Here is an 11,428-nt window from a genome sequence, read left to right on the forward strand (position 1 = left end):
GTGTGTGTGTTATTGTGCCTGGCTTTTTTTTTTCCTTTCTTTTTTGGTATAGTTATGCTACCCAATGCAATATTTAAATGATATAGTTGCTTGTAATACCCCCCTTTTCCATTTTCCCCAGCTCTCCCCAGCTAATAACAACTGAATATGCATGACCCCCCCCCCCCCCCCCCCCCCCCCAACACACACACACACACTCCATCTCACCTCCCCTCTTGAAACCCCCCCATTCTGCCCCTTAGCAATCTGGTATTGTGATATGTGTGTTTTGAGAATGTGAAGTTGAAGCATTGTGAGAGCCATTAACTTTGCCAGTGTTGTGTGCGTGGCCCTGTTTTATAATGCCTGTGCCCTGCAGATAGACTGCACTACTGTACTGTTTGTGTGTGTGTTTGTGTGTCTGCATGAGTGTGTGTGTGTGTGTGTGTGTGTGCTTCTTGGGCTGCCCCTTTCTTGCTTTCATGCATGCTTTGATACCAACAAAAGAAAATCACTTACATCTTAAAATTAAGGAGGTTTGCTAATTCTGTGATTCATCCATTTTTATTCTTCTGATCATATTGTGAAGAGCAATGCCGACTTGTTATTATGTTTTTTGCGCTCGTTTGGTGACGGATTTCTTCTTGAAGGCCTCTCTATCTGTTCTTTTTTTCAGAACACAGAGAATATTTTCCAAACCCTTGCCTTTCACTCCCTCCGATTACAGGTGCTAATGTCATTTTCAGTATTAAATTACTAACTTGTTTTTTCCTTCTTTTTTAAATTATTGCATTTATTTATACATGAATGTGCAATATTAGGCAGGTTAAGCTAAAATTTTATATTTTGAAGTATGCTTTTTCTTCTACTGTTTACTACTTCCTTTTTCTTAAAATGATGCTATTGTTTATTTAATTTCAAGTTTCAGATTATATTTCATTAATTCATCTCCATTTACACATGTTGCTACTTAGTTTAGAGCATTTTCCATATTTTGGCACTAAGCAGTATGCTGGAGAAACTGATCATGTAAAGTTAAATTGCCATGTGGAGTATGTCTTGGAGGATGTGGTGTCAGGGTAAACCTCCTTAATCTATATGCTTCCCTAGCTGCGCTTGTGCCTTTCTTATAGGCCAGCATGAGTTTGGCCTACTCCCCTTATAAAACTGTCTCTACTCAGATGAGGCCTGGACTCAAACACTCCACCACACTATTCTGCTGTCACTCTGCTCTACTTCTGATAATGACACAATTACTGGGTAGAGCTAGTAAGTGATTGGCAGCTTTTCTGCGACTCAGCGGCCAATGCTGATGGAGACCAGTCAAGTGTTTGATGCCAGGTCTGAGGAGTAGATTCCCTCTTCAGGTTCCAGCCTTTCTAATCCTTCCCCTGGCTAGGGCTAATTCACAATCATGCTGTTTTAGCAATCTGCTACTGCTGCCTAGTTCTACCACCTTCACCTTGTGGTTTTGAAACAATAGTGGACTAATAACAGCTAGCACTAAAATAATTCACTCTGCATTTGGTCTGTTTATTTCCTCTCGTTATCTTCCAGCTTTAACCCTAGTCAGAATTTAGATTACATAACTGAAAGTGATTGTTCCCCCATTAACATCGTAATTTGCATGCATTTGATTTTACTAGTGTCTGAAACACACTAATTGTGTTCAGTCCTATCTTTAAAGGCACTCTTTAAAAATGGCTTTAAGGGGGTTTAGAGGAGATTTCTTGCACAATGAGCCACTGCCAAAGCTTCATAGATTCACTGTTATCTGTTTTTTCTCCTTATTTTTCTCCTCCTTTTGATTTCTGTCCCTTATTTTTGGGTTTTGGTTCTATTCCTCCTCTCTGCTGGCTTCCCTTCCCTGTTGCGGCATCAGACCTGAGCGCTCCTAAGAAGTGTCGAGCGCGCTTTGGGCTCGATCAACAGAATAACTGGTGTGGCCCGTGCAGGTGTGTATGGTGTGTGCTTGCACCGGCCAGGGCCAGGTGAAGGCTGGGTAATTCTACGCTGGGACTTCCTCCTCTGCTCTGCTGCTGCCCTATCTTCCTCTTGTCTTCCCACCCTCTGTCTGTCCCCTCCAGGCTATCGTGACCTCTCAGCTTCCTCCAGCCACGCCCTGCCGGTCTATCTCTAGGTTCCCTCTGTTTAATTTTTGCCTCCTGTTTGGGAAGAAGGGAATTAACAGCATATGCCAGAGTGTTTGTATGAATGGTGTCTGTGTGCATGTGTTCATAAAGAAACATTCTAGGGGTTACAGGGGTTTTATTGCAGGATGTACAGTACAATAAGCCTCACTGACATTGGTCAGAAACCCTAAACTGGCAGGTCGGGGCTTGGAGGATTTGGAGCCTGATGGCTGGGGTCAATATGGAGGATATCCCAGTGTTGCCAGCCTAAACCTAAGCCCTAGCTACATGTTTTTGTCTGTGAAATGACGTCAATTTTCTTTTTTTCTTTTTCTTTTCTTTTTTTTTTGTCTCTGTGTGTATGTTTGTGTCTACCTCTTGGCTAACAGATGCAAATACCCCAAAGAAGTGTCGTGCCTTGTTCGGGCTTGACCAGCTGAGTTTATGGTGCAAACCATGCAGGTATAACTGCTGTAGTACCAATGGGAGGAAGACATCCACAATGAGCAGTTTCTTCTCCTTGATTATTCGCTCAGATATCCCTCTTAAACGTGTTTCCATCAGTGTGGTAACAGATGGCAAACTCTTCTGCTCCTTTTCCTTTCTGGAGGAGCTTCATGCTCTAAATTCCCTCACAGAGATTGTTCTTCATTGAACTTGGTTCAAGCCCAGTGGCAGAAAATGGATTTCTAAATAAGACGACTGAATATTTTATCTTAACTCACACATCTTGCTGCAAGATCAAAGTTTCCTAATGTAATTTGTAATAACATTTCTTACAATCTGGCTTATGGTTGAAATCCATTTTCTCTCCAGGCAGTGGATAATTCCCTCCCATCTTAAATGTCATGTATGTTCTAATTGGCACCCTTTGAATAACAATTTTATGCTTAGAAATTTAGCCCTGCTTTCTCTGAGGGCCTGCTCAGTGACACTCTTTTCTGTGCCCTCTTCCTCCTCCTTCTCCACCTCTTCTTCCTCCAAACTCCTCTTCAATAACCCTTACTTAGTCCCTACCTGTTGTCTTTCTGTTCTGACACAAGCAGTCTTTGAATTGGAAATATTTTCATGGTAGGTATTTGTTTCTGCTAAGTAATACCATTCTCTGTGTCTGGCTTGCACCACACTCTTTCTTAACACAACTCTCCAATGGCAACCATTGCAACACATCGTTTGCTGCTGCTGCTACACGTTTCATTTGTATTCTTTTAATCGTTTATATGTCTAAGCTCGAAATCAGTAATGTTTGTGTTTTGTTTAATGATGCTGTCAAGAGGTTAATCTCAATAGTTTATAAACCAAGTTTGAAATATGCGCCAAGATTTTTCCACTTCACCTACACTTTTGTATTTAAAGTTTTCCTTAAACAAGTAGAACATCAAACCGCCCCCCCCTTTACACAGGCCACTGGAGCTGGTGTTTCCATGTTTTATATAACTTCCAGCTCACATGCACATTACCAAAATTACTACTTTAGTCCTTAAACGACAGCAGCACATCATGGGATAAAGTGCGATAATTCAGTCTCCGTTTTAGAAGCGCAGAGGTTAAAAGTTCTCTCTGGGCTCCATTTCCTAAAAGATGCATCTGGTTGAGTTTCCCCCGAGACGAAAAAAATCAATAACATACACGGGCACATACTATGAATCGATATCATCTGTTAAAAAATGGATATTAGCTCATTTGTTGCAGTTTGACAGACAGTTATCGAGAGGAAGATGTGTATGTAGTAGCAAAATGATACCTTCTTACGCCCGGTCGATAGGCCACACCACCCAGTGCATCAGTATCAGTGTAGAATGTGCTTAAAAGCCTTTTCCCCACTCTTTTTCTACAGTTCTATACTGCCTGGTGTTTGTGTGCTCGTATTGTCAAGCTTATCGGAAATGCATGCCCGTCTTTCACCCTAGCATGTGATCAAGGTTAATGTCCCTCTTCATTCTCACAATTCTGCTCTCTCAGTGGTTATGTAGAATTTTCCCCCTCACAATTACAGGAAAAGCTTTTAAATTGACAACCTTAATTAAAGAGTAGTTACGTTTCAAAAGCCTTAATCTTTCCTTTTAAAACACCTTAGTTTACCTACTCTTGTCCCTGTAAGTCTTAAATACTAATACTTCATGGCCTTCAGGCATCCTTGTGATGGACTAGAGAGCTGAGAGAGGGGTCACTGCCAGGGTCAGTGTAAAGATAAGGTGGGCAGAGATTCCCCCTTAACTAAATTTTAACGCAGCCTTTGCAGCAGAGTCACCGAACATAAATGCAACTATCTCCTGTTCTCCAGCTCCCAGCCTCCCATGCTCGTACACCAGGTTCCACTGAGGGCAATGGGCCTGGCCTCAGGACTCAGCAGGCGGGGGGAGGGTCCCGACCCCAGGCAGGAATGCAAACACGATGCCTTGACCCCCTCACGCACACACACTTGTGTCTGTGGGGCAGATGCACAGTAGTGTGGATCTCGTTGACTTTTTCACCTCGTATCCAAACTCTGTCCCCTCAGGAGAAGAGAGAGTAGGGCCAGATAGAAATACAGGAGCGAGACAGGTCCTGCATCCTCGTGTTGCTCCAGAGAACAGGCTGATCCCTAGCTGTAGTTCTGCCTTTAAGAAAGGCCAAGTTTACATCCAGAGAGCAACCATTACTACATCTCCTCTGCTTCATTTTGTCCTCTCATCAGCACCTTCATGTTGTTTCCTGTCCAGGTGTTTCACCTGTGATCTTTCCTTCATATCTGTCCTGTCTGATGGTTTAGTACTGTTGGTTCTATCATCTTTCTTTTGAGCATGAGGTTTATAAAGCTACTTAAATGCACCTGCAAACTGTTAACAGTTCCACAAGACCATTTTGAAGTAATAGTTTTCTTTAATTTTAAAAAGTGCAAAAGGTGCATTCAAGTCAGCGTCAGTGCTGTGATGTGATGTCGTTTGAAGATGTGATGCTAACAAAAGTTTTTTTTTCTCTCGCCTTGTCCCTCAGGAGAAAAAAAAAGTGCATTCGCTACATCCAAGGTGAAGGCAGCTGTGCCAGTCCTCCCTCTACGGACGGAAGCTTACTAGACTCCCCCCCATCCTCCCCCTCCTCAGTGGTTCCCTCCCCCTCCTCAAAAGAGTCCAAACCTCAGACTGAACAAATGCAACCTCTTTCACTGACTATGAAACCGGCCCACCAGCCACTCCACCACCCGCACCTCCTGGCTGGGCCTCCACCACCATCTTTGGTTCAGCTGGAAAACTCTGCTGCAGCTAGCAAAACGCCCGGCGCCTCCTCCCACAACGGAGCCCTGGAGCACGGTGACGTCTCGTCCTCGCGGCAGCCGGGCTCCTCTGTGGCGTCCTCAATGGCCCGGCCCTCGGCTTCGCTGTGTCATTCCCACTCGCTCCTCCCCTCCCCTCAGCCTCTGTCGCTAGTGACCAAGTCTATAGAATAGTCTACCCTATTCTTCTTCTCCTCTTTTCTAGGTCTGCACACATCCACAAACAAACACACACCTTTCTAGGCCCTCTCTCTGCTATATTTCACTTGCCGTCAATTTTTTTTCCTTTCTGTTTCTGTGCCATAAGGCTTTGAAATCTTAGTTTTTGTTTTATTAAAGTTCACTGGTCAATATTTGACCTCTCATTATCAGAAAAAATCTAATTATTATAAAGAAATGATACAATGAGCTGTAGTATAGCTTTGTGAATCTGCCAAAATTTTTATGAATTTTGTTTTGTCTTTTTTGTAGTGTTAAACAGTGCAAACAGAAAAATTATCTAGTTCAACTTCAAAATGTTTAAAAGACGGATATAAAAAGGTAGGCTAGATTATTCAATGAGCCCTTTTCTTGAAAGAGTTGGTTCTCCTTCTTTATTTGTATTAAATACGAGCTTGCGAACCAATCATTTGACATCTGTTCAAACTCTAGGAGGGCATGAGGCTAGCAGTGACACCTCTCTGAGGAACAACTTTAATTGTGATGTTACTTGTTCTTGTTTAAATGTACAGAATAATGGGGAGGGGGGATTACTGTGTTAAATATGCATTCTTCCACTGCGTTGTCTTTTTTCTTTGTTGTTTACCTTTGGGGTGGAGTCAGGCAAGTCGGGTGGGCTTGAGGGGAGGTCGGGGTGGGAGGTATGGGGGTTATTAAAATGTCACAATGCTAGGACCAGTAGTATTTATTGCTTTAGAGATTGCTTGTTGTATCTTGTATGTGTCTCTTTTTGACTTTTTTTTTTCTTAATACATTGTACAAATATTTTTTCTTAAGGTAAGCGACTTATATATGAATGATCCATTTTTACAAGGAGGTTTTAAAAGGCAAATCTTTTGTTATTGATTTCTTTCCTCACTGAAAACCTGGATTCCACTCAGTGTACTGTGTAGATCTCATGAACAGAAGTATGCACAATTTCATTTCAAGAAATGCGTCTATAAGCCATTTTACAAAAAGAAGAAAAGAAAACTTGAAACAAGAGACAGTGGGTACAGTGTCTTCAGTAGTTGGAAAAGTGTCTAAAGCCCTTCTTTTTTATTGCACAGTCACATCTCTCCGACTGTAGATTCGTGTACAGATTTTCCGTGCCAAATTTTGTGATAATTTTCTCTGCCCCGCTAACCACGCTGTAGGGATTTTCTTTTTGTTGTTTGTTATGTTGTTGTTTGTTTTTTTAATTTCGATACCATTCTTTGCTGTGACGTTACATAGATTGCTATGTATGTAGTATAAATGTTGCTATAACAAATGTGTTTGGTAGCAAATTGTCAAATATTAAAATTTAAACTTAACAAAAAGACGGACATCATACTGTATAAACCCACAAGGGCCAAATTATGTATATTAGGAGGTTCATAAAAAAACTATTAAATACAAAAAAATACACAAACTGCCACTTTTAAGTACACTACTACATATAGGTAGATAGAAAAAATAGGCATGTTGATGTTGCAAGAGGCTGTAAAAAAGCTACAAGAGAATCATCCACTCGGTGCCATTGTAGTTGACATGACGCGACTGTAATCTGTCAATTTCTTCTCTGGTTTATTAAGATGCTAATGATAAATAGTTTGAATGTTTCCTTAACGGCTGTGATGTTCCTGTTCTATTTTATGCTCTTATCTTTTTGTTTGTTTTTTTCCTGTTATTTTAAATGGTTCCAAGACCATGTTTTTTTGTAATGAATAAATGTTTATGCTGTACAGTCTCTGTAGCATGCAGTTCTGTATTAATAAAAGCAACTTAGTATGTGCACGTCTGCGTCTTCCTTTTATTTTGAAGTTCTCTGGCATGTGCAGTGACCTAAGGAAATATTGCCCCGGCATCTCGACATGTAACTCTTATTTACCTTTGAGTTCTCCTCTACAGGTCACAAAAGAGAATCTTCCAGAAGTCATTTAGATATATATACACATTTAAATGATTTAATAAAGCAATAGTCAAGTTGCCATCTTTTGCCATCATGTCATTGTAATTAAAAACAGAAAATGCCAATACTGTTAAATCTAGTAAAACTAAACAAGGTAGACGTTGCTCTTATATGAGCATGCAAGTTTGTTGAACTTGTGGAGTAGCCACTCAGTAGTGTAAAAAAGCCAACCGACAGAGCTCAGGAACTTTGTCTCTTGAACAGATTCATGGAAATGTTATTTACTAATCACAATTAATTAATTAAAACTGTATTTACTCATCTACTCATGCATTTACTCAAACTACTCAGTATTACTTTATATATGGAGTATTAGCCTGTTTATCAGCTGAACAGAATGCAGTGTCCTCCTCTAAAGACAAAACCCCGTCTTTGTACAGTATATGTCTAATTATACACAGAACAAGTGGAGAGTAAGAAGCAATGAAGAAAACTTTACCAAAAAGTTCTGGATGCACAAATTTCTAACACTACATAAGAAGAATCCCCTTTAGCCAATACTGACCACCATAACTATCATGCAAATCAGCTTGATGCTGAATTAATAAGGTAAAACTTTAGAATTTGTTCCTTTGCTTCTATCCGCATGGATGACAGGAGCTTGTAAAGATGCAGTGACTTGACACCTAAACAAGGCCGATTCTTACCAAATAAGTAGCTTGTGTGTGTTGTGGGGGTCCACTCAAGAATACAGAGTATTCTTGGACTATTCTGGACACATCCAGCACCTTGAAACATCATTCATCATAGAAGTTGCTGGGTATTTTATCATAGAAAGATTTACTTTCCTTTGGGTTACAGAGGCATTTCATCTGTGAAATATTATCAGTGAAGCATTTCAGCTCCTCCAGCGGTGTACTATCAGTAGTTATGTCAGGAATTTGGTGTACAAATTTTCTGTATTAGAAACAGCACACAAGAGTAACAGAGAAGTCAAAGCAGGCTGTGCTGTTTGGGTTGGTCTCTTACGTGACGTTCTCAATGGATCACCAACAGCTTTGCAAGAAAGTCTCTGTGTGTACACGTTGGCAAGTGAGTGTAACAATTTATGGATTCAGTCTGTACACTGAGGAGAACAGCATTGATTTCTTACTTATTTGAAGTTTGTTTAAATCTGCACAGTAGCCAAGTGAGCAACGAACAAGTATTAATGTGTAGTTGAAATACAGCGTGCGTGTTGCACTTGATCATGGCCATGCAGATGGTCCTCTGGTGAATACCAAACAAAAAACAACTGAAACCAGTGGAATGGGTTCAGTTGTGATCAAGCAAATTCAGGACTCTTCTCTGTTCCCTTTGAATGCGAACAATATGCACACTTAATGCATTTGTGTGGGCTATACCCTTGAACTATAAACCGCAATGTATAACATGGAAGCATCTGTGACAGTTCTATTACATTTCAAGGAGGAGGAAAGGCTTTGTATACCTGAGTAAAGAAATGACATTTTTTGATGTCAGTGTGGCATGGAGGAACAATGTTGAAGGCCATCGCTGCAGGCAAGCATACAAATCAGAAAACGCTGCACAGCGTTAAATATGTCCCCTAGGTTACAACAAACACAACACAAAAAGATATTGTTTCGGATGTTAATAAAAAATAAAAAAAAAAGAGAGAGAGACATGTATGTATACTAGTGATCCTGCTCATGGTGGCAGGACAAAACCGAAAGCTTGAAGTAATGGCTGCAGTGTAGCATTAACACCTACTGCTTTACTGCCAATCATCTTCATACATACATATATATTAGCAGATCGATGGTACTCCATTTACTGCAATTAGGTTTAATGTTCAAAAATATATGCAGGTGCATCCATTGTGCATGTGATCAAATCAATTAAACAAACTTTATTTTCAACATGCTACAGTAATACAATGAACAAGAATAAATCATGTTTACTTAAGTTAAATGATTTGTTCTTATTCAATGTATTCCTATCACTCGTTCAAACACACGTTTACCTCATTTGATCTGGTGCAGAATCGATGCACCCGCATATTTTTTGTATGTAGTTAAAAGAAAAGAGGGCAGAGGGTAACTATTAGGTTCCTCTGTGTAGACATGTTTTTCTATTGTGCACTTCATTTTGGAGCTGCTGCTTTTGGAGAAAGGAGTTCTTATAAAGCTCTTGAGGCAAAAAAAAGAAAAAATGAATTGGAGCAAAAAGTTCAAAGGCACATATTGAAACCAATGCCAATGTATTACAGCTCCACCGTGACCTTCATCGTGGAGGAGTAAAACCTTTATTCGCTCCTCATGCACTTTAGCATGCTGCTCCTTGAAGACGACCGCTGCACAGCCAAAAAAATCAGTTCAAAAAGCACTTGAGCGATTGTATAGGAACTGTGCCCCGTTTGTGCTGTTTTTGACCTATCTCATGGACTAAGATTTAAGTCGTGTGTCGAAGGATGAACTGGAGTCAATTGATTCTTTGCAGGATTCTAGCAAAAAATACAGAGGTAAAGGATTCTGAGGTCACGTCAATACGTATTACAAGTTTGCACTCAACAGGGTGGGTGAAAAGGGTGAGAGAGCGAGGGCAACAAAGGATGTGATGGTAAAAAAAAAACCAGTGCAGCAATGTCAGAGTGTTTCAAACAATGCTGTTTTGTATTCTCAAACAAAGTTTATGGATAGTGTTTTGGTACAGGTAAAAAGGTCTTTAGGTAAGGCGCTCGCTACCAGAATTACAGAAACATCTAACAAACTGAGGATCTCATCGGATTCTAAAGGATTGTGTTGCTACATAAAAAGTGTTCATGAGGATTCAATCAATTTTGGCTCCTGTCAAAGGAGGATTGCTAAAATAAACACAAAAAGATCTGGAAAAACTGGCAGAAGATGTCAGAGGTTTTTTTCTTTTAAAAAAAAAAGGGTATTGAAGTACATTTTGCTAATTAAAGAATGTTTTCTCTTTTTCATTTTGGATGCATAATGTTTTCCACATCTCTTTTACTTTGTTAAGGAAATTACATTTAGCTTTATCCAGCGCTATATTTTTGCCATATGTTGTTCTATGCTTTTGAAAATACACACAAGGAAGTCACTTACAGCCAAATACATGCAGCTCTGAACAGACTCCCTATTTACTCCAAGAGTAAATAGGGAAAAGAACTCCTGGATGGCATGAGTCAGGAAGCGTTTTGCTTTTATAAATGTTAGTGATTTTTTTTCTCATATGTTATTAGCTTTTGATGTTCCAAACCCCTTGTCTATAGTTATTTTCCTAAAATTTAACATATGCTACTGAGTCACTTGTAGACTAAATATCCTCTTCTTTTCCGAAACTAAATTTTGAAAGAATTATCGCACTCTTTATACAGTAACAATTGTCCTCTAACCTTGAAGAACAAAATGATGCACATGAAAGGTGGGTATTTCTAGAGATTTTCTCTTTCCTACAATATGAAAGCCTCTCTTTTATCTAAGAAATAAATAGGGGCTACCACACAAGGGAAAATTTGGTACAATTTGGTGCACAATGCTTTCCCTAAAGGACTATCCGACAGTCTGCCAGCAACAAGGCCATCTGTAATCAGAAGGATTTTATTTTGGATCCATTAAGGCCATATTGTGGGCATTGGACTACAATAGATTCTGATAAGAGGGACAATGAAAGCAGCGATCAAGTACACAGAGGAGAGGAATAACCAACAGGGAGTGCAGCAATGTTCTATCAGAAAAACATTTCAGCAATTCAGACCAGAACATGAAGAGCCCTTTTTCTTCTTTCACCCCAAGTCTTTCTCAAAAACCTGTGGTTCTCTTTTTATAATTGAATACAACACCATTGAATGTAAGAAATAAAAGATTGCAACAGTTGGGCCTCAGCACTTAAAGAAGAAACAACTATCTGTTGTGTTCTCGTCCTACATGAGCCGAGATGACAATCTGTTGCTTTTTGCGCATC

At 40.0% G+C, this 11,428-nt stretch overlaps 1 protein-coding gene across 48 annotated transcripts in view; it reads left to right on the forward strand.

Moving 5' to 3' along the window:
* The window catches only part of tcf7l2 (transcription factor 7 like 2), an 86,190-nt gene extending 78,849 nt beyond the window's left edge, over positions 1–7,341 (forward strand). For 7 of the 48 annotated variants that reach the window (XM_067487383.1, XM_067487385.1, XM_067487388.1 and 4 more), the window contains 3 exons: positions 656–706; positions 1,862–1,934; positions 5,088–7,341. In XM_067487383.1, the coding sequence (XP_067343484.1) occupies positions 656–706; positions 1,862–1,934; positions 5,088–5,538 (575 nt within the window). In that variant the 3' untranslated portion in view covers positions 5,539–7,341. Of the gene's footprint in view, positions 1–655; positions 707–1,861; positions 1,939–2,500; positions 2,574–3,121; positions 3,184–5,087 lie in introns of those variants that run through there. The other 41 variants (XM_067487382.1, XM_067487386.1, XM_067487402.1 and 38 more) reach the window with 20 other exon arrangements.
* Positions 7,342–11,428: the final 4,087 nt, after the last annotated feature.

Source organism: Channa argus, chromosome 20, assembly GCF_033026475.1.
Source record: "Channa argus isolate prfri chromosome 20, Channa argus male v1.0, whole genome shotgun sequence".
Taxonomy (NCBI): Eukaryota; Metazoa; Chordata; class Actinopteri; order Anabantiformes; family Channidae; genus Channa; species Channa argus.